Below are 20974 nucleotides of genomic sequence, written 5' to 3'. Positions count from 1 at the left end.
TCAAAAATTCACCTAAGTACATGATCTGATTCATAATTTTGGTTCTTTTGTTGAAGGTTCAGAATGCTAAGCAAGTAAACAGTGCACTTAAACAGAAAATGGAAGGTGGAATTGAAGAATTCAAACCTCCTGAGGTATGTTATTGAAGAGTATATATGACTAAGTATGGTGAAACCTTGTTCTTTGAGTTATTCAGTATTCAACTACTATATTTTGGTTACATGTGCACTTCGAAGGTTTTATTATATAGATAATTTAATAAAACCTTCGAAGTGCACATGTTATTATTTAGATAGGTAGTTTCTTGAGACTTGGCTAATGATTTAAGTTAAATCATTCCATTACTGTCTTTAGCACTTGCTATCAAGCAAAGAAAATAGCTATAGCAGTAGGCCCAGTGCATGTGAAACTGGAAGGTCATTGATGAAGAAGTGCATTTTGGGGTCTATAGCAGTGTTTGTTCAAAGCTGTTTCCTACCTGTGTGAATTGGTAACAGGAAGAAAAAGATCACAAGGAGCTCATTTTAAGTTTTAACAAAATTTTACTTTAGTTTTGGATATTTGTTTATTGGCTCAGGTTTCCAGTTAGGATTTTAGTGTGGGACTTATATCCTGGAAAATATGAAATCCAAATATGAGATATAGATTGGCCATTTTCTCAAGTCTTACTTGTACTTCTGCTAAAACTTAATATGTTTTTTTATATTGGTGATGTCTGAGGGTGTACTTAAATGCTTATTGTCCAATCATAGCTTTTTATGGAAGCTTCTATTATAAAATCTTTTCTCTTTATCTTTTTTTTTTAAGATTCCTGTTATGCTTATTATCCTGGCCTTACTTTTCTATGTATGTAATAATCAAATAATCCTATTTGGTCCTAATGGGATTTTTTTCCCTCCAGATAGCAGATTGACTGAAATATCTACAAATGAATTATGTATAGGTGGGGTGGCGGGGGGTGGCGGGCAGAAAAGCAGTACTTCATATGCCATCTTACTCTCTAGAATCTTCTAGGAAGGAAGAATCATTATGAAGGAAGTTGTTTTTGTTTGTTTTGAATAGTCTCTTTCAAGAACGTTAGGCAATGGAAAAAAATGAAATATATGTAGACTAATATCTCATTGCAAACCCAGAGGTAAACTGACAGTCTAGTGATATTTAAATAAAGATAGGGTAATACAAAGAGTACTGCTTTATTTTATGTTAAATTATTATATCAAAAAATTTATTTTAAATTTTGTATTGAAATTAATTTAATATTTAATTAATTACACATTGTTGTTGTTCAGTCATTAAGTTGTGTCCAGCTCTTTTCGACCCCGTGAACTGCAGCATGCCAGGCTTCCCTGTCCTTCACTGTCTCCCTGAGTTTGCTCAATATCATGGCCCTGGAGTCAGTGATGGCATCCAACCATTATAAAAAGCATAAAAGCAAAAAACTTAAAATGTTTGTATAGTACTATAAGTTTATAACTTAAAAATTAAAGAATATAGCAGATATTGAAAACCTTATTGGAATAGCTTGAAGAACTTTATGCCAATAAGTTTGAAAATTTACACAAAACTTAGAAATTCCTAGGAATATATGGTTTACCAAAATTGTCTTAAAAAGAACGAAAACTGAATAATGTATAACCATTAAATAATTGAAGAAACAGTGAACATTTTTCTCATAAGAAAACAGCAGGCCAAGACAACTTTATAGAAAAAGTCTACCAGATTTTCAAGGAAATAAAATTATAATCTCAAATTTTTCAGAAAATTGCAGAATAGTCTCATTCATTAACATTATATAAAGTAAGATGTGAAGGTATAATAGCATTTATAACTTTCCTGTATGCTGCCTCTTGATGCTCACTTAAGTCCAAGAAGTAGATGAAGTAAATACTATTATTTTGCATGAGGGAGCTGGGCCTCAGAGAGAATAACTGAGTTGATCAAGATCACGCATCATAGTAAATAGGGATCCTCTGGCTGTGTTTTAGATTCTTAGAGTCCAGTTGGAGTCCTAGATTAATGCGATGCTGCCTCTTTTGGAAGTTTTCATATAATAGTAAAAGTGTATGTTAGATTCCCACATATAAATGTAGTTATTGGTTAGAAGTTACCATTTGTTACATCTCTTGGTTTGTTGTAAAAATAATGATCAAAATGACCAAAACCTTAATGCACTGCAGTTCATACATTGAAGTTTGTATATTACTTTGAGGTTGATTTTGAACTCACATGCACTTGAAAAATGTATATATGTTTTATCATTTACAAAATGCCCAGGATATATTTTTATGTATCATATTGTTCCTGTTGCTTTATAGGGGAGAACAACCTGAATAGATGTATTTCAAAACACTAGATTAACAGTTATAGTAAAAACCTTGAAAAATCATGTACCCTATCCTCTTACCTTTAGGTTAGCTGATACCTATCCTAAAAAAGTTCTCCCTAATACCTAATAAAATAATTTTATTAACTTTTTAAAAAACAAGCTACTAAATGATGTAACTCAACTGGAACTAAACAGTTACTAAGATGCTTTACTTATTCATTTGGTTGTATTTGTTATTTTCATTTAGGGAAAAAATGGTGAAGAAAGTTAATTCACTTACCTAAGTATTTGTCGATCTCTTGTTTTTTATAAGGCACTGCATTAGGCACTGTGTGAGGGGGGACAGAGGCAGCACCTTAAAAAGAGGAAGGATAGATTTTTCCATTTACTTTTTAAAAAAGAATTTATAGTCTAGATGTTAGAAGACAAACTGATTATAGATTTATAAGTGAAGATATTAATAAAACAAGTGGCTGTTGTTCAAGTAGGGTAATCAGAGAACACTTCCTAAAGGAGGAACTTTGAGCTGAAGTTTCCTAAAGGGGGACGTTTCAGCTGAAGGGTGAGTAGGATTTTTGCATACACTAAAAGGGCAGATGGAAGGAATAATGTGAACAGTGGTTTGATGTTGAGCAGTGCATTCAAATATAAATCCAGAGGGGAAAATTAAAAACACTGGATATTCCCTGAGCATGTATTATGTGCTCATTATTGTGCTGATCACGACTGAGAGTTCAGTGGAAGCATAAAAACTGCTTTCTGAGGAAGCGTGTTGTCTACTTGGGAAGGCATACTTGGCTGCCGAGGATGAACGCACATGGTGTATGAGAGGTGTTAAGAAGGTGGAGTTTAACAGGGACGTCTTTGTTTTATAAACCAGTGGGCAAGACCACCGTGAGAGCTAGGAAAAGCTTTTGTGAAAGCTAAGAAGAGAAGTTTGCCTTTTAAATTAAGGCAAATGAAGAGATCATACAGTTTTTTCAATTTAGGAAGGATGTAATGAGAAATTTGTGTTTTAGGAAAGTTATCCTGGCCATGTTACATAAGATAAATTAGCAACTTTAGAGCTGCTGAAATACCAGGTATGTGAGAGATAAAATAAGCGGTAAAGAGATATTGGGTAGTATCAGGTATTAGTTGTAGGAATGGAGAGCAAGTGATAAACCTAGAGAACATTTGCAAAGTAGATGTTTATGTATCTCCTTGAAAGTATATGAGGGTGTTGCAAGGAGTGGTGGTATGTTTGATTATGCTTTGATTTGTTTTGGGTGAAGCTTAGGTAAGGGGCAAGGAGATCTGTGAACCCAGAAGGAAGAATCTGAGAAAGGGGTGCTTTTTGAAACTAGAAGTTTCCAAATCTATGGATATTTTCTTGCATAGGTGTGTGAGATCCTTTCTCTGTGGACGTTGGGTTGAATTTTCAATGTTGGGTAGCCTGGTAACCTTTTTTAACTCTTCCAAGTCAGAGGTAGTATGAAACTACTACTGACAGAAATGGGAAAGATGTGAAGAAATTTAGCCAGGGGAAGGATGCAGTAAAGATGCTGAACTCGCCAAGGATGCTGTAGATTGTTCTAGACGGCTCTTTGGGGTCTTTTACATTATTGTTGATATTATATACTGGATTGTTTTACATTGCTGTTGTATTGTTTTTAAGAAAAAGAATGTTTTCAGTTTCAGGTACCTTGTAGCTAGCTATAACTACCATAGAATTTTAGATTCTTGGATATAGTCTTGTTGTCCTTTCCTTAGGTTAAGCACATCTCTACCAAACTTTCTTGGCCCTAAAATATAAAAATCAGTAACTTAAAGGAATCCTGTATGTTTTTAAAATGTTGACCCTCTCACTCCTACAGCCTTCCCTCTCTTCCATTGTTTCCATTTTGTAGCACATAGACTGTTTAATTCCATACAGTTTCAAGTCCTCCTCTGCATTTTTCCACTGAAGCATCTTCTTAAACGTTAACATTGGTCTTAATGACCAAATTCCACAGCTCTAACTCATTTCCCTTGCCTATTTCTGAGCCTTTCACATAATGATGACCTCCTTCTTACTTTAACTTTCATGTTTGTAACTATTATTTTCCCTTCTCAGCTATAATTTTTCTTACTCTATGTAAATGAAGACATTCTCCAAGTTTTTATCCTCAGGATGCATTTCTCTTCTGTTTTGGAAATCTGATACAACCTCATCACTTTGCTGTATTAAAGTCATATCATATATACATTTAGATGACATAAATTCAACAAGAGAGAGTATGTTTAGTAACAGCAAGTGCAGCAGTGCTGGCAATTCTGCCTGAACTCCATTTATTGAGTGTATGACCCAGAGTGAGTAGTTACAAGCTGGGAACTGTGAATCCAGCATTCCTTTAGTCAGTTTTAGCTTTCACATGCCTCCTGAGCATTTCCTTGAACTGAACGATGTTCTAGTATTTACATGAGTATTTATATTTTTCATTTACTACTGTGCTAAATTCGAGCCAAAGGCTTCATCTGGGGTATAACTGAGAAACTAGTGGCCCTTTCCAGTACTGGAGGAGTAACTGCCGGCGTGGATTTTCTGCGAGACTGCCTATCTCCACGGCTGCCTTTGTAGGAACATTTCAAGAGTAATTTTGGAAGAAACAAAACTTTAAAAAATTTAGAGTCTGATTTTAGAACCTCTCATCTGAGTAAGCTGATTCCATTGTTTTCCCTCATAAGCATTTTCCAAACACCATTCCAAACACCTTAAAAATTCATCTATTTGAATAGATGAATCTTTTAGCTTCCTGCCTAATACCTTATTTTCAGTGTATCCCAAGTTAAATTCCTCCTCTTAGCGTTGCCTTCCCACATCTCCCAAATCCTAAGTCCTTTAAAGTATCACCCTTCTCCCAGCTTTCTAGACTTAAAAGTCTTATTTTGCTCATAATCCTACCCTTCTCTCTTTGCTCCCTACTTCCCCCAGATTGCTTATTAAATCTAGTATGAACTCGTCAGCCTTGGTGTTTTTAGCCCTTGCAGAACTGGACCTCACCATATTTTGGTTTAGTTAAGTACCACCAACCTTCCAGACTTATTTGTCACTGCTTCCTAACAAAAATCCTCTTGTTCCCTGAACTTGGTATGCCTTCTCCTCATTTTTGCCTTTTAGGAACTTAAGTTCTTAAATCCATCTCTGACTCCAGTCCCTTCAACTTTCCTTTTTCCCCACTGTAATCATTTTGACTTTTCCCTCTCATCTTTGAATCCCCAGTATACTGTTTGCAATAATAGTTACTTGTGTTTATCCCATCTCCTGATTTGCTTATAAGCCAAAAATAAGTCATCATAGGGCTTGTTATTTCTTTTTTACTTTTTGTTCCCTTTTCATTAATGATACCTTTTCCTCCATTTTCTGCCTTTCAGGTTTAACAAACATTGATTGATCAACTTTAATTTATGTTTGCTCAGGCACTGTGTTTGATGTTTTTGTTATTGTTTGTTGTTGCTGTTTAGTCACTAAGTCATGTCCAAGTCTTTGCGACCCATGGACTGTAGCCTGCCAGTCTCCTTTGTCCATGGGATTTCCTAGGCAAGAATATTGGACAGGTTGCCATTTCCTTCTCCAGGGGATCTTCTTGACCCAGGAATCAAACCCCCATCTCCTGCATTGGCGTGTGGATTCCTTACTAGAGCCACCAGGTTACATATGTCCTTATATATATACTCCACAGATATACTAACTTTAATCCTAAGAACCACTTGCAATAGTCTCACAAGAGATGTTCAGTATCCAAATGCTCATTAATCTAAGGGATAGATGGAGAAGCAAAGGTTGCCAAACAAGAAAGTATTCACTAGTGAATTGAGCACTTATAAAGTTAGGCTCTCCTCACTAATTCTTCCTAATTAACTCTAGCTGTTATCCTTTCCATCCAAGACAGCAACGTCTTCCTCTGTTATTCTCTTACTGATACAGTGCAAATACAAAATGAAATTGTAAGCCTTGCAAGAGATGTGAAACTTCTGAAGTCTCTGAAGGTACAGAATGGCTTTAGTCACTTGCAAAATTGTTGACAGATGGGTATGTAACAGAATTAATGATGGGGAAAAAAAGGATAGTGATTCAGGCATTTAAAAGAAGAATAATTTGAGTAGCAATAAAGAGAAGAGAAATTTGAGAAAATCATTGACATCTTCAGAGCAAAAACGAGCTGTGTTCTGCAGTCATGCTGTAAATCTCACAGCTGGAGAGTGTTATGCCACTGCGTAACCAGGAGAGGCATGCCAAGGAATGAAATTAAAGCTGATAAGCGGAATCAGTAACTATCTTTTAATGAACTAAGTTTCCTAAGTTTTAGTTTCATTTTTCATATTAAGTTACATTCAGCCTTTTATTTTTTTAACCATTTATCCTGAGATATTTGGACCTGTTTTAAATAGGTCCCAATACCAGTTATCGTTGGGTACTAAGGACCTCTTCTCTCTACCTTTCACGGCCAAGGTAGCGTCACATTGCCTAGGTATTAACTCAGATATTACCTCCTACTCCATTCTTACTATTCCTCTTGGGAGACCATATGTTTAAAATTGCTGGTTTTCCCTGTCTTCTGAACTTTTTTCTTTGCACTCTTTTAGTCTTGGTTCACCCTTACTACTCCTGTACGTCCTGTTTCCCCTCTTTCTCTCTGCCTGTTTCTTGTTATTCCTTTGCCTCCTCACAAGTACCCTAACCTGGAGGCTTGTCCATGTTGGCTGGCCTGCCTTGCTGTCCTTTTTAAATCTTACCATTTGGAACTCAGTGATTTGTATTTTTGATTTTTCCCTCCTTTCCTCAAGGTTTTTTTTTTTTTCTTCTTTCATAACTTTTTTGGAATTTATGTTTGATTCTTTCTTCTAAATGCTTGCTTATATGTCTTCACTCGTGGTGAAAAAGTTGATATTACCCAGAACCTCTGTGTACTTTGGAGATTCTTATTGCTAAGACTGCAGCTGAGATAAGACCTCAACACCCCTTCTTAGAGGAAACCCTACTTTCTATTTTGCCCAGCATGTGTGTGTATTACATTGGCCATTTTATCTGGGCAGTTTCTACTGTAAACCTCTGTAGGCTGGAATGCTTATTTCTGTCCCTCCATCTACTGCCGAAGGTTCTTGATTACTAAGAAGTGGGTGTACACTAGTGAAATTTGGCTAGATGTTTAATACTGTAATACTGCCATGGTCAAAATCTTAAACTGAGAAATTTTTAAACAATACTGGGATGAATGTAGGAAGTGTTGGGGGAAAATCTATTCTTATACTCAGTCACTCTCTGCTTTAGAAATTTAAAGAAATATTAATTTAGGGCACAGGCCTTATCTACAGTTTTACATTAATTTATACAACACTATTTTTGATGGAGTAAGAATAGGTTTAGTTTACATATGAAGAAAAGAAATTTGAGAGTCACAGATCCTTCTATAAAGAAAACAAAATCTCTTAAATGTTAAAACTAGGCTAAAATTAACATGTGCAGTGTATGATAGGAACATTGTAGTTGGAAAATGAGTGATTAATAGATTTTCTCAGTTTTGATATCTCTGACTAGGGTGTAAGTGTGAATGTTTTTCTTTCTCCCAAATTGGTACATTTCCCTTTCATTATTTTTTTGTGTTGGTAAAAGGTAATTTAAAATACATTTTTAAAGTCTTATAAAAATGAAATCCTCATAAATCAGAGTTTTAGTAATCTCTTATCTATGATTTGGTGAAAAGTTTTTAAAAAATAAGCACTTTGGAAAAATGTCTGTCTTCATATCCTCATTAGGAAACTTCTCTTTAATTTTGTAGTCAAATCAGAAAATTAATGCCCGTTGGACCACAGAGGAGCAGCTTCTAGCAGTGCAAGGTATATTAAAGATAAGCAGTTATTGTTGTTAATAATTATTTAATTTGTCATGAAAGGTGACTACTGTAGTTCTCCCCTTCCTTTAGAAGTGGACCAAGAAAGGGGTGTCGTGTTCCCCGTACAGTGTTGGTGACGTGCACTCTGACTTGCACTTGTGGGTGTGGTACACTGAGTCTGTGTGCGTTCTGGGTCCTGAGCATCATGTGAGGCCTCCCCAGCACTAAATGAACGATGGTGATGACAGGCTTGAACGAGTCAGCTGGTCTCTGGGTGCCTCTGCTTTAGTATTCCTGCAGCTGGGTTCATTCTTACTGTATCAGTCAATAACTCTTTATCACAAACATAAACTACTGTGTTCCTGGTTTCCCTGATTACTCTGTAGTTGATAATAGTCAGGTACTGAAAATATTCATGATATGCTTAACTTTCAGTGTACCGTAACTTACTTAAGAGATGTGCCACTGAATGCTATAAAACCTGACTTTAAATATATCTATTTATACAAAAGAAAGACTTAATATATAGATATATATACGTGTGTGGTTTTAAATGCAATTATTTGTAAGAATGCTTGGTTGAATTGTATGGCAGAAAACTTTTTGTACTATGAATATCCATGGGCAAATTGGAAGCACTATAAACTTGGATTTTCTTGTGTTTGAATTACTTAAGGGCAAATTGTATGTTGCAATTCAGTGTTGTAGATTTGTTTTCCTTTTAAGATGAACTGTCTACAGGACTGATAGTGTGGTTTAAGTTTGGTCTACAATTTGTTTCTTCTTGGCTGAGCCCTCTGTGTTGAGTATCCATAGCTATTTTATCTAAGTTAACTGCTATAAGAGAGTTGGGCCCCAGTGAAACATACATCTTTAAAAACAGTTCCGAGTATTCAAACATAGAGAACATATTTAACTCGAAAAATGTGCAAGTATCATTCAGATATGAGAATAATATAGTTAAAGATTGATTAAGACTTTGCAGTTTGAATTAAAGTAAGGATTACGTACCCAGTGTGATTTGAAAATGTACAGTAGGGTGCCGGTAGGATAGTGTCCGCCTTCCCTTCAGCCTGCCCAGCACAGCACAGCCGTTTCATAAACAGAAGTACTGGGTTCCATACAGGCAGTGCTGGACATGCGTGTAGCACATCTGTAATTGTAGAACTAAGTTTCTGAATGAGTCAGAACAAAAACTTATAATGTTCAATAATAGCTCTTTGCAACAGACAATTTAAAGTTTTTATTAAAAAGTATTTTATACAGCTGGCTCATATTTATTTAGAATTATGACCTATAGTTCTAACATAGTTTCTGAGTAGGCATTCCTTTGACTGATGTTAAAGCCTGTCTTCCTTCATGGTGCTGGCCTACAGAATTGAGCCCCATTTCCCAGTATTTGTTTTCTTACAGGTTAGTATACTAATCCTGTACTCTGATATGAGAATTGATCACAGTGAAAGCCTTTTCTGAAGAGAATCACCTAGGAAGTCTGGATTAATCTTCCTGTGTAGGTTCAGAGAAAAGGTTTGATACTGTCCTACAGCACTACTTTAAGTGGCAGGATCCATCAGATCTCCTGGCTGGGTTGGCTACTGGGTATTATGGAAGCTGCGTTCAAGAGAGAGACAGTAGCAGGATTTACCTGGAGAGTTGAGCTACATATGCAGACATTATTTCAACTTACAAATATTAAAAGAATGGAGTATTTCTAGAAATAATCAAACATATCCTCTCTGCTGAGGATATTCAGTGTTATTATATTGTTATGTTCACTTAAAAAGTAACCTTTAAATAAGTTACACTAATGCAGCAATTTGTATGGAAAGATTCATGTTCTTAAGATTTTGAAAGCACTCTCAGTATATTTATGTCTGTTTTTTATTTATTTATTTTGACTGTAAAATTTTTACTTTGAGTTTAGGTTTTTTGGTTTTGTCTTGTGATTTTTGTTTGGTTTTGTTTTTGTTACGTAAACTAAAGCAACTTAAAGGTATTTATGTCCGACATAGTTACTTTAGGGAGAGTTAAAAAGTGCCATTTTTGCCTCATGTGCCCATGTATTTATATAATGTTCAAAAGTGTGTCTTATCATCGTGTAGTAATGTCCCCTGTACCCGAGTCTTGGTGTGGGTAAGGTACATAACTGCAGTTCTTATTTTAACATCTGTAATCAAGAAGTACTTGCCTTAGCAGGCAAATGTTTTTAGTTTTTTCTTCTTCTTTTTAATCTTTATTTATAATAAACCTTTATATGATATTATTCCTATGGCCACTTCAGTGTTTTGATATTAACATGTTTTAATTTATATAGAACTTTTTATTCAAGACATTTTACATACAGATTCTGATTTAACTTTGATTTGTTAAATGCTTTATTTTATCTTGCTCATACTTGACTATTACAGTGACCTGGAGAGAGAAATGTTGACTCTTGTGTCACTAGTGAGCTCCACTATTAAATAAACTTTGTATTGTAATTCTTAAAATCAAAGAAGTATATTAAGTTCATTTCCTATAGATTAAATACATATTTTCCATTTTACTTCCCATCTGCTCATGTTGTTGTTAACTAAGTACCAATCATTTAAATAGTAAATAAATATTTAAATATTATTTTAACAGTAAATATTTAAATAAATAAATAAGCTGTTTTCCCTTCTTTCTCCCTTATTTGGAAGGGGAAAAATCACACTTAGACCAAATAGGAATGTCTGCCTTTACTTGTGTAATTTGTCACTTTATTATGTTAATTTTAGTCCTGGCTATGTTATGACTTCGGTAACATTCTTCAGGAATCCCCAAATGGGATATTATAAATGCTGCTTTAATTTAATCCTCTTAAAATACTTACCAAGAATGGTATTTCTACAGTTTTTATGTAATCTGTTCCAGCTTTGAGTATCTAAATTTTCTATTACAACAAATTAGTTAACAGAAAGACCAATTACAGTCTTCACATATTTGTTTTAATGGGGAAATATCCCTGTTTGTAGCTTGTGCCATATTTTTCCTAATCTGTGGTACTTTTAGAAATTATCCTAAGATGAATCTTGATATTCATACAATCAGTTCAGTTCAGTCGCACAGTCATGTCTGACTCTTTGCGACCCCATAAACCTTCTTTATTAAGCAAGAATTAAGAAAGGAATTTGACTATGGTTGTATTTTTTTTATGTAAAATAAAACATTTATTAACTGTTTTCAAAAAATAGCAATGATAGCGCAAAACATCTACTCTTTAAAGTATATAGAAGCAGAAGCATAGTATACAGTATTTGACATGTTTATTTTAGGTCTCCTCTCAAATATATTCATTTCATAGTCATTAGTGGTTAAAAAAAAATGTTGCCAAACTAAAATATTGTGCTGTATTAGGATAAACAGCATAACATTTTTTTTTCTCTAATTTTATCAAGAAGTCAAATTTAATTTTTAGTTTTTTTTTTTTTTTTTTTTTCTCGTATTTCCTGCTTTCTCATATGAAACAGGAATGACAGAACTATGTTCAAATGAGTTAGGCCTATGGTTAAATGTTACCTTCTCTCCCTATATTTTATATATTCATCCCTTTTTAGGAGAAATGAAGTTGCAAGTTTAGAAATTGTCTTCATTCTAATTTTGTCTCCTACTTTAAAAAAAAAAAAAAAAAGCTAGAATGGTCCCTAAAGTGCTAAGGGGGTAGGGGAGATTCAGCCTTTGATTAAGACGTAAGGGTTGTAATGATCCTTACATGATGCTTAGCACTTGAATGATCAGAAGGAGGTGGAGATAGATTTGTATTTTTCCTCTAAAAGGTTCCTGTTTGTACTAGAGTTTCTTCTGTTATAGATGATATCACAAGAGTGGAGTCCCAGATGTGTGATTGTCAGCCCTCTGATGCACTTGCTTCAGATAGTTAATGATTCCCAATTCCCAGCATTTTGTGATGGAGTTTAAACTTGGAGCAAGGGAGGCGGGAAGATTCAAAAAGTGATGTATGATTTTGACTTTTAGCTGTTGCCCAGATGCACCAGTCACTGTCCCACTGCTGTTGATATATTTTTTACCTTTTTTAAAAGGAATTCTTGATGAGATTTACAGGAGGTGAAAAGAAATGCATGTTGTTGAATGGTTTGAATTTAAAATTAATCTCTTATTGATAAGAAAGACCTCACATCCCTGGAGTTTCTAAATGTAACTGTTATTTCAAAAAATAGATTTTTGAAAAATTAATACTTCCTAATTATACTAAGTACATGCTCACTTTAAGACATTTTACTGTAAGAAGCAGGGAAAAATATCCCCCAAATTTTTATTACCTAAAAATAGCTTGTCACTGTAATGTTGGTGCTTTTTTTTTTGTAGTCCTAAAGATTTTAAAAATAACTTTTAAACACACTGAAAGCAGATTTATGATATCCTTTCTATCTAAGGAAAAAAAGCCTAAATACCATGTCCAGACTTGGGAAACAGCATATTTCAAATGCTCCTAAAGTTACTGTCTTGCTAGTCAAAACTCTAAATACATACATTTTTTTTTTCTTGGTCGCATAATATAGAAGAACATTGGTTGGAAAATGAAATGTCATGATAACACAGTATCCCAATGAGTTATATTTATATGTTAATTCCCAAACAAAACTTTTAAAGTTTATATTATAAAGATTATACAGTATCATCTGGCAGTGTAGAAGCCATGTTGTTTCATTGTAACTTTCAACTGAAATTTAGAAATTTGACTGAAAACAATTTTCTCCTCTCCTTGGGAAATACTTACTTTCCCTCTTCCAGGGTTCTCTCAAGTTTTTTTTCCCTACTAAATTTTGAAAACTGACCTCTTGCCCTAAAAAGTGAAAGTGAAAGTCGCTCAATTGTGTCTGAGTCTTTGCCAACCCATGGATTATACAATCCATTCTCCAGGCTAGAATACTGGAGTGGGTAGCTGTTTCCTTCTCCAGGGGATATTCCCAACCCAGGGATCAAACCCAGATCTCCCACACTGCAGGCAGATTCTTTACCAGCTGAGCTACCTGGGAAGCCCAAAGGTCACAAGTTTAGTTTAAAAAATGGTTCAGATAGACCTAAGCCTTTTACATCTTAAGGAGGAGAGAGAGATTTAATCTTTTTTCCTTTTTTTTTTTAGACATTTGAAAAGTATTCTATATTTATTTGTTAATTCATAATGACTGCTTAGATGATTTTGACTTATTTGCTTTTGATACCTTTAGTGAATTGTCACTTAAAAGTGATCACTTTAAGTGTCACTTAACAGAAATCTACAAGTTGATCCATCGTTAGCATACAAATTAGGGTTTTCAGGTCATTAATATTAGCATTCACATGTTGTGTGTTTGTTTTGCCTAGAATTTTTATCAAGTTGAACATTTTTTAAAGCATAGCGAAATTCTCATACCTATAATATTTAATGATGAAAATGAAGGAGAAATTTAAAGTTTTGTGGTAAGAACTTCCCAAGTTGTTTCAGCGCTAATTCATATATATATATATATATGAGGGACCTTGTTTTTAGTAAATTGAGAAAGAATGGACCACCCTCCTCCCAGGTGCAAGTTGTAACTAAAGCAGCTCTGAGATCATAGATTGTTAAGTAGTTGCTCAGCACTGCTACCTTGCTAGGTTGACTTCCGGAAGCCTAGATGGGGGTTCGTCTGAAGGTGGAGTCAGTCCATTAAGTCTTCAGTTGGTGTTTCACTAGAGTTTGACTAGTTAACCAGCCACAGTACAGAGCTTAAGAATTCCACCTTCTCACCAAAATATGCTGTTGAGTGACGTCACTGGGAATGTAAAAATGATAGAGATGTCAGCCAGGTGTGACTCTTGTAGCTTGGGGAAGAATAATAGAATGAAGCTCCATGGAGAATGAAAAAATCAATCGTATTTCCTAAGTACTTCCTCTGTACTCAGCATTGTAGTATGCTGGTGGTAATTTGTATTCCAACCTTGTTCACGTCATGGCATATGGAGAAAATGATGAAATTTTTCATGACCCACTGAGACAGGCAGATGAGGCTGCTGTCTGTCCAGAGGAGTCTGCCAAGGAGCTCTAGCTCTTCCACATACGGCCCAGGCATCCTGCAGATTAAGGGCACTAATATCCGGGCCCATTTATTCTCAGGACGTGATTGAGATCCTTAGCCAGACTGCAGAAGTCTGCAGTATAGTCTGAACCTTAACACTTTGCAAAGTAGTTGATATGAGACAAGCATACATGAGTTAATAATAAACTTACCTAGGTGACTCAGAACCTAGGTGAGCTGAGGAAAATCCAAAGTGTCTGAGTAAACTAAAGTTCCTGTAGGAAGTAGTTTTGGTTTGGGGCATGTAATTCTGGAAATGCAACAATATTAGTGACAAGGTGAAGTCCATTGAGCAAGGGAAAATAAAGTGGAAGACCAAAAAAAAAAAAAATAGGGTCAGAAGAGGGGACAGTTAGATAATGGATCTAGACATGGGGGCAACTTAGTGGTGTGTTTTGGAGTATTATTTTGCTGAACAAATGAGTGTTTGGAGAGTTTTAATTTTGTCAGACTTAGAGTCAGAGTTACTCTTAATGTGACTTCTTGTTAAGAATATAGAAGATCTAATCCTAGATTTATTTAAGTCTTCATTTCTAAATTCATGTGTTTGGTATCTTTGGTCATTTCTAGAATGTAAATTAAATGTTATGAAAATTAGTACACTGTTAGAACACTGTGTGTGATTTCCAGTTAGTATTTGCTTCTCAGTGCAACTGTCTCAAGTTGAGTTGCTGTTTTCTAAAGTACAAATAGTAGAGAAGTACTTGAATATGTAGCAGTAATTTTTAATATGAAGTGACCTTGGGTTCTTATTGTCAGATAAGCCCTCACTGGAGCCTAGTCACCATTAGAATTTATACTCAGTTATGAAGTTCAAACTGGAAATCAGCTCATGGATTTAAGAGAATATAAATTCATTTATGTTTTAAATGAATATAAAATATTGTAAACAAAGTTTTAAGTATCATTATTACTCTGTTGTCACGCACGTGTCTTTCTCTTTGAGAACGGAGCGAATGAGCATAGTTTACAAATCCCAGACTGTGTATTAACAATGGGGTTATAGTTTAATATGTCAGGCCTCCTACCCAGAATGTTCTAAGAGGAAGAAACTCCCCGTAGAGTCAAGTCTAGCAAATTGAATGCAGCAAGAGATACCTATTCCCAAGTTTTCAACATAAAATAAGTGCAGAATTTAAAAACATGAATTATATTCATGCTGGTTCTTTAAGACAATAGGTATATCATCCAAATAGGTATCAGTAAGAATATGTCTTACATTTCTGCTGGGGTATTAATGTGTCCTTATGTTATGCTCTTATGTGTGATTGTAACATATTAAGTTTATCTAAATCCCTCTATTTCTGGCTGCTTAGATTATCATAGACATCAGTATTTTCTTTCTCCTTTCTCATCTCTAATTAATGAGTTACTGTTATCTGGTATTTTAAAAAGCAGTTATCAAATTACAAAATAAAAATTTTGACAGCTTTTATATTTTAAGCTAGGTATATCTCTTTCTAGAATGAGTAGGGTGGATTTCTTTTAGAACTCCCTAAGAGCAAATTATTATCCATTTGATTATGTAAAGTCACTTTAAATTCTGTAGCATAATTGACTGTCTCAAGTTCATAAATAAAATATTATCCTACATTTAAATAAACTTCCATAATTTTATATGTTAGGTCTTTTTATACAACAGAATGTACAGTCCTTCTTAAATTTAAGGTAGCAATGATAAGCACAGTATCTACAAGTAGTCACCACTATAATTCTTTAGGCTACAGAGCATAGCTAGGAATCTGTCATATATACAGTCCTTAGAACTATTAGATGAGTTAAAATCCAACAAACTGAAAAATAGCTTTCTTTTTTTCGTCCATCAGATTGTGATGATTCTCCTGTTTTTTATGTTAAATTTCTTATCTCGGTTTTTTTTTTGTCGGTACCTGGTACGGATAGGCAAGTAACTGTATAGAAGTTGGTGTTAAGATCAAAATGACAATGCTTTTCTTAACGGGGGAACCCTAAGACTACTCACTCAGTCCATTGAGGGGATAAAAGAGATGGCTCATTCCCATCCAGTTTTGTTTACAAACGATGTTGCTCAAATTTAGGTGACTGGCTACTAGGGAAATAAATGAATGTGGAATTGAGGATGGAACAAAGAATTCAATGCTTTACAATAAATGGACTGTATTTGAGAGTTCAAGAGAGGATTGGAGAAAATAACTGAGTATGTAAAAAATGGTAAGTTTCTGATTGTTCAGTTGAAGGCAAGTGGCTGGCTCAATGAAATGACATAATTGATAGTTTCCATCTGTGACCCTGATATCTTAGTCTCTATCTCAGAATTGAGACGTGAGCAGTTTATCAGAAAGGATTTTCATTGCTGGTATGTTGTGTGTGTGCGTGATGTATAGTACACACAGCTCTCCTTACTGATCCTTCACAGGTGTATTATTTACTTTGCCTTCCAGGTGTCCGCAAATATGGTAAAGATTTTCAAGCTATTGCAGATGTAATTGGCAACAAGACTGTTGGCCAAGTGAAGAACTTCTTTGTAAACTACAGGCGTCGGTTTAACTTAGAGGAGGTATTGCAGGAGTGGGAAGCAGAACAAGGAACCCAGGCTTCTAATGGTGATGCTTCTACTTTAGGGGAGGAGACAAAAAGTGCTTCTAATGTGCCATCAGGGAAGAGCACTGATGAAGAAGAGGAGGTGTGTTTGTGTATGGAATTTGAGCTAATATGAGCTGAGGAACCACCATTTCGTGTGGTGTTCTGTAAGGTTAATTTGTCAGAGGACTAGCTCAACGAGCATGAAAGGTTGACAATACACTTCCTCAGTGGTGCCTCTCTGTGACTTAAGTCATAAAGACACGCCAAGTGCTGACCCTAGAAGAGTGGAGAGTGTATTGTTCTTTCATACATTTATTTTTATTTCCAGTGTTAAGCTGTTTACTAATAAAGATGCCTGTTTGGTAGCTTCGTTGCTTTTTTTGGTTTGTTTTGTTTAAAATAAATGAAGCTTGTGCTTCCAAAAAACACTGGTGTTATGTTTTTGTTTTGATTTGATTTGTTTTTCCTGTGACAGCCCAAACTATATTGTACTACGTCCATTAGGAACTGTCATCTCATACGTGTATTTTTGTTTCCTCACCTCTAGGCACAGACCCCACAGGCTCCTCGGACTCTGGGTCCATCACCTCCTGCCCCGTCATCCACTCCAACACCAACAGCCCCCGTGGCCGCTCTGAACCAGCCGCCCCCACTTCTTCGTCCAACACTGCCTGCTGCCCCGGCTCTTCACCGGCAGCCTCCTCCACTCCAGCAGCAGGCTCGGTTCATCCAGCCCCGGCCAACTTTAAACCAGCCCCCGCCACCTCTCATTCGCCCTGCTAATTCCATGCCACCCCGTCTAAATCCAAGACCAGTGTTGTCCGCGGTTGGTGGCCAACAGCCACCGTCACTTATCGGAATTCAGACAGATTCACAGTCCTCACTGCACTAAAGTTAAATTGGACAGAGCTGCAGTAACTGTTCACCCCGTCATTACACCAGTGCTCCTCTGACTGTTGATGCAAAAGCGGGAAGAGTAATCCTTCTAGATGCTGAGGCTGCAGACTAGTTCTGTGGCCAGTGGGCTCTCATAAGTGGATGTCTAAGGAATTTTTTAGTTCATGCAACTAAAATGTTATACAACAGAAGGCCTACAGTTAGCCTCCTTTCTAGAGTATACATTCAGCGACATGATCTCGTTAAAGGAAAAGAGATTAAGTATTCTATATGCCGAGGTTTTTTGTTTTGTTTTTACTGTATTTATTTTATTGAGAATCTTTATATTCCTGCCTCTTCATAGTCAAGGCTCTTAGTACGGTAATATTGACTTAGGAATTGTGAAAACTCCTTAAGTTTCATAAGTTAAGGATGTTCGACTATTTCTCTTTTTTCTTTAATTTAATTTTTAACAACATTTTCCTATGTTAGGAGTGCAAGAATAGATAACCTGCATTTAAGATTTTGACGTATGTTCCTTTAATGCATATTTAAGAAATTATAGCTGCATATCCCTTTTTTCAAAGACTTGCTTTTTTTTCTAAAGGAATTTAAATATATTCCTTTAAAAGAAAGCAATTTTATCAATTGCAAAGCAATTATATGAAATCACAAAGAATGTACTGAACCTACTAACCCTTTAACACACAGTTTAGGGTCCTAGTGCAAAGTCCTTGCTTAAAGGTCATTGACTTGCCATTTTTCAGTAGTAAGAGGATGGGAATAATTATTTTACATACAATGAGGACTTCATTTGTTAAAGTACAGTGTCTTTAAGTTCCTTGAAAATGGAGTTAATGTTAATTTTTTTTTTTTTTTTTAATTTTCTAAATGCTATCTGCTTTTAACTAGTAGTTGCCTCCATTTGGGGACTTTAGAAGAGAATTATATTTTGTCAGTTATGTGGAAATAGTGGTTATGGAAGCATTTATTTACAATACCCTTTTTGTGTTTAGGTTCTGAACTTTAAATTGCCCTCATACTTATTAATATGGTCTGCATTTAATATAAAAGATGTTTTCTTGATCAGTCTCTATTGTACTATTTGGATACATTTGTGTATTCCTTGCAGCCGACCTGTACTCATGGGTTTGGTTTAGGGTTAAATCATCATTATTTCATAAAATAAATTTAAGAATTTGTTCTGTGTTATCCAAAGATATATCAGTATATTGTCACAACTGTGCTGTTAAAATGCTGAGACCCTTTTTATAAAGAAACAAAAAAATCTCAAGTCTAATGAATTCAACACATAATCATTAAGCACCTACAAAGAATATTTTACAAGTGATCGTATTTCAGCAGTGTGTTACTAATATTTTTGATACAGTGATTTCATATTGGAATCATGACCTGCCCGTGCAAAGGGACAGATTGCTTAGATTGCTGTACTAGTGGAACTAAAGATAAATGTTTGCACATTCACATTCTCGCATTTAGAGCTATTTCACAAAATGGTCTACATCAGAGGCCCTAGTTTATATTTTGAGATGTCAGGTAGTCTCCAGATATTAGAAAAATAGTCCCTACCTTTGGCTCTAAAGCGTTAAAGAGCTATTGAAGTTCAGACCATTTATTTCCATAAGGACCTTAAGTTCTAGCATAATCTAAAAACTTTTTTCAGAATGTGTTCTTTCTCACTGGATCATCCTGATTTAAAATTCTTAATATTCAAGAATTTATACTTATTTTTACTTTAATAGCCATGGGGACAGTTATATATCTTAAAGGAAAATATCTAAAGCATTTTTAAAAGTATTTAGATTGTCTTGCATATGTGCATACTATACAGCTTCTATTGTCTTGTCTCTTGTCAGTAGACCTTCAGTATACGGTGTGTGGGATATGTGAGTCGAGTTGGTCAGCACCAGCATCTGTCCAGCTGTTGAGTATGTTGTGGTTCATTTAAAATCCGTTCTCTCCCAACCATGAGCAAAGGTGCTGTATCTGAGGGCTGTGCTGTGATTTTATTTCCGTACACTAGAGCACACAGTAGAAAATTCTTAGCTTCATTAGTAATATGACACATGTATATAGTGAGATGTCTTTATTGTGTGCTTTGCATATTTTGTAAATATTTTGCACGTCATTATTTTTCTTTTTTGTTTAAGCAGTGTTTGGCCTGGAAGAGTGATATGCTTGCTGCTTAATCAAAGGATTAAAGAGTTAAAGATGTCTATGTCTTCTATTTTTATATAATTTCATGTTGTATGAGAAATTTAGGACCTCTTCACTGTGAAATTCTAAATACTGATTTTTATAAAAAAAAGCAAAACTTAAAAATCTTTTAATGACCATTTCATTAATTTCAAGTTTTATCAGTTTAAAAAAATCTACACCCAAGTATTTTTTTCATTACCTAACTAAAAATAAATCACGCTGTTGACACATCTGTTACTATTCATGAAAAAATATTTTTTCTATATGAGTTAATTCCAGTGTAATATTGATGGAGGTAAAGATAGGGTACTATTGAAACGTTTTCTGAATAATCTTACAATAAAGTGAGTAAAATATAATATAAAATAAAAATGAAAGAATGTCAAATTTTGTCTTAATATAGGCCTACATTGTTTTTAGGAATACATGTAGAGAACAAGCAAAAAAATACCTGACAGTAGTGATCTTCAACTATATTAAGAATATCGCAAGTACTTTGGTTAAAGTACCAGGTTTAGCTATTAAACACATTGTATTCTTTTAATGTTTCTTCCTGCTATGAAAAGAGTGTTATCCATGAATATTACTAACTGCTGATCATTTAACACTGGGGTGGCAGCGTCTTCTCAAAAAGAATAATCTGACTTAGAACTCAAAGGAGTATCTCTCTCTCGTGCTTTCCCAGAATAAACGACAAATATATTCTGATTATAGGAAACAGAAAAAAATGTGTATTTTTTAACTTTGACATTCATTATAGACACATCATTCATAAGATTACAGAGTAAGTGAATACAGAAAGAAAAGTTTGTGAAACCATGCTATATTATATAATGTCTACAAGAAACTACCTCATTTTTTTATGTGTTTGTGGTAGTACATCTCTGCTCTCAGGGAAAAAGATTCATGTAACTCCTACCAGCTTAAATCCTGATTAGCTGCCTTAGTGAAGGGATGTTCAGCAACAATAAATTTTAGTAAATTTGTGTTTTGGGGGTAAACATTAAGAGGAATGCTTCTATACGTATGCATGCCAAGTCACTTCAGTCGTGTCTGAC

At 34.9% G+C, this 20974-nt stretch overlaps 1 protein-coding gene across 4 annotated transcripts in view; it reads left to right on the top strand.

Moving 5' to 3' along the window:
• Positions 1–19931, top strand: part of RCOR3 (REST corepressor 3) — a 52747-nt gene extending 32816 nt beyond the window's left edge. For 2 of the 4 annotated variants that reach the window (XM_043924429.1, XM_043924428.1), the window contains exons 9-12: positions 57–134; positions 8125–8182; positions 16679–16920; positions 17368–19931. In XM_043924429.1, the coding sequence (XP_043780364.1) occupies positions 57–134; positions 8125–8182; positions 16679–16920; positions 17368–17712 (723 nt within the window). In that variant the 3' untranslated portion in view covers positions 17713–19931. The remainder of the gene's footprint in view (positions 1–56; positions 135–8124; positions 8183–16678; positions 16921–17367) is intronic. The other 2 variants (XM_043924432.1, XM_043924431.1) reach the window with 2 other exon arrangements.
• Positions 19932–20974: the final 1043 nt, after the last annotated feature.

Source organism: Cervus elaphus, chromosome 14 (genome assembly GCF_910594005.1).
Source record: "Cervus elaphus chromosome 14, mCerEla1.1, whole genome shotgun sequence".
Classification (NCBI taxonomy): Eukaryota; Metazoa; Chordata; class Mammalia; order Artiodactyla; family Cervidae; genus Cervus; species Cervus elaphus.
The sequence above is the reverse complement of the archived record's forward strand: the minus strand, read 5'-3'. Positions and strand labels throughout refer to the sequence as shown.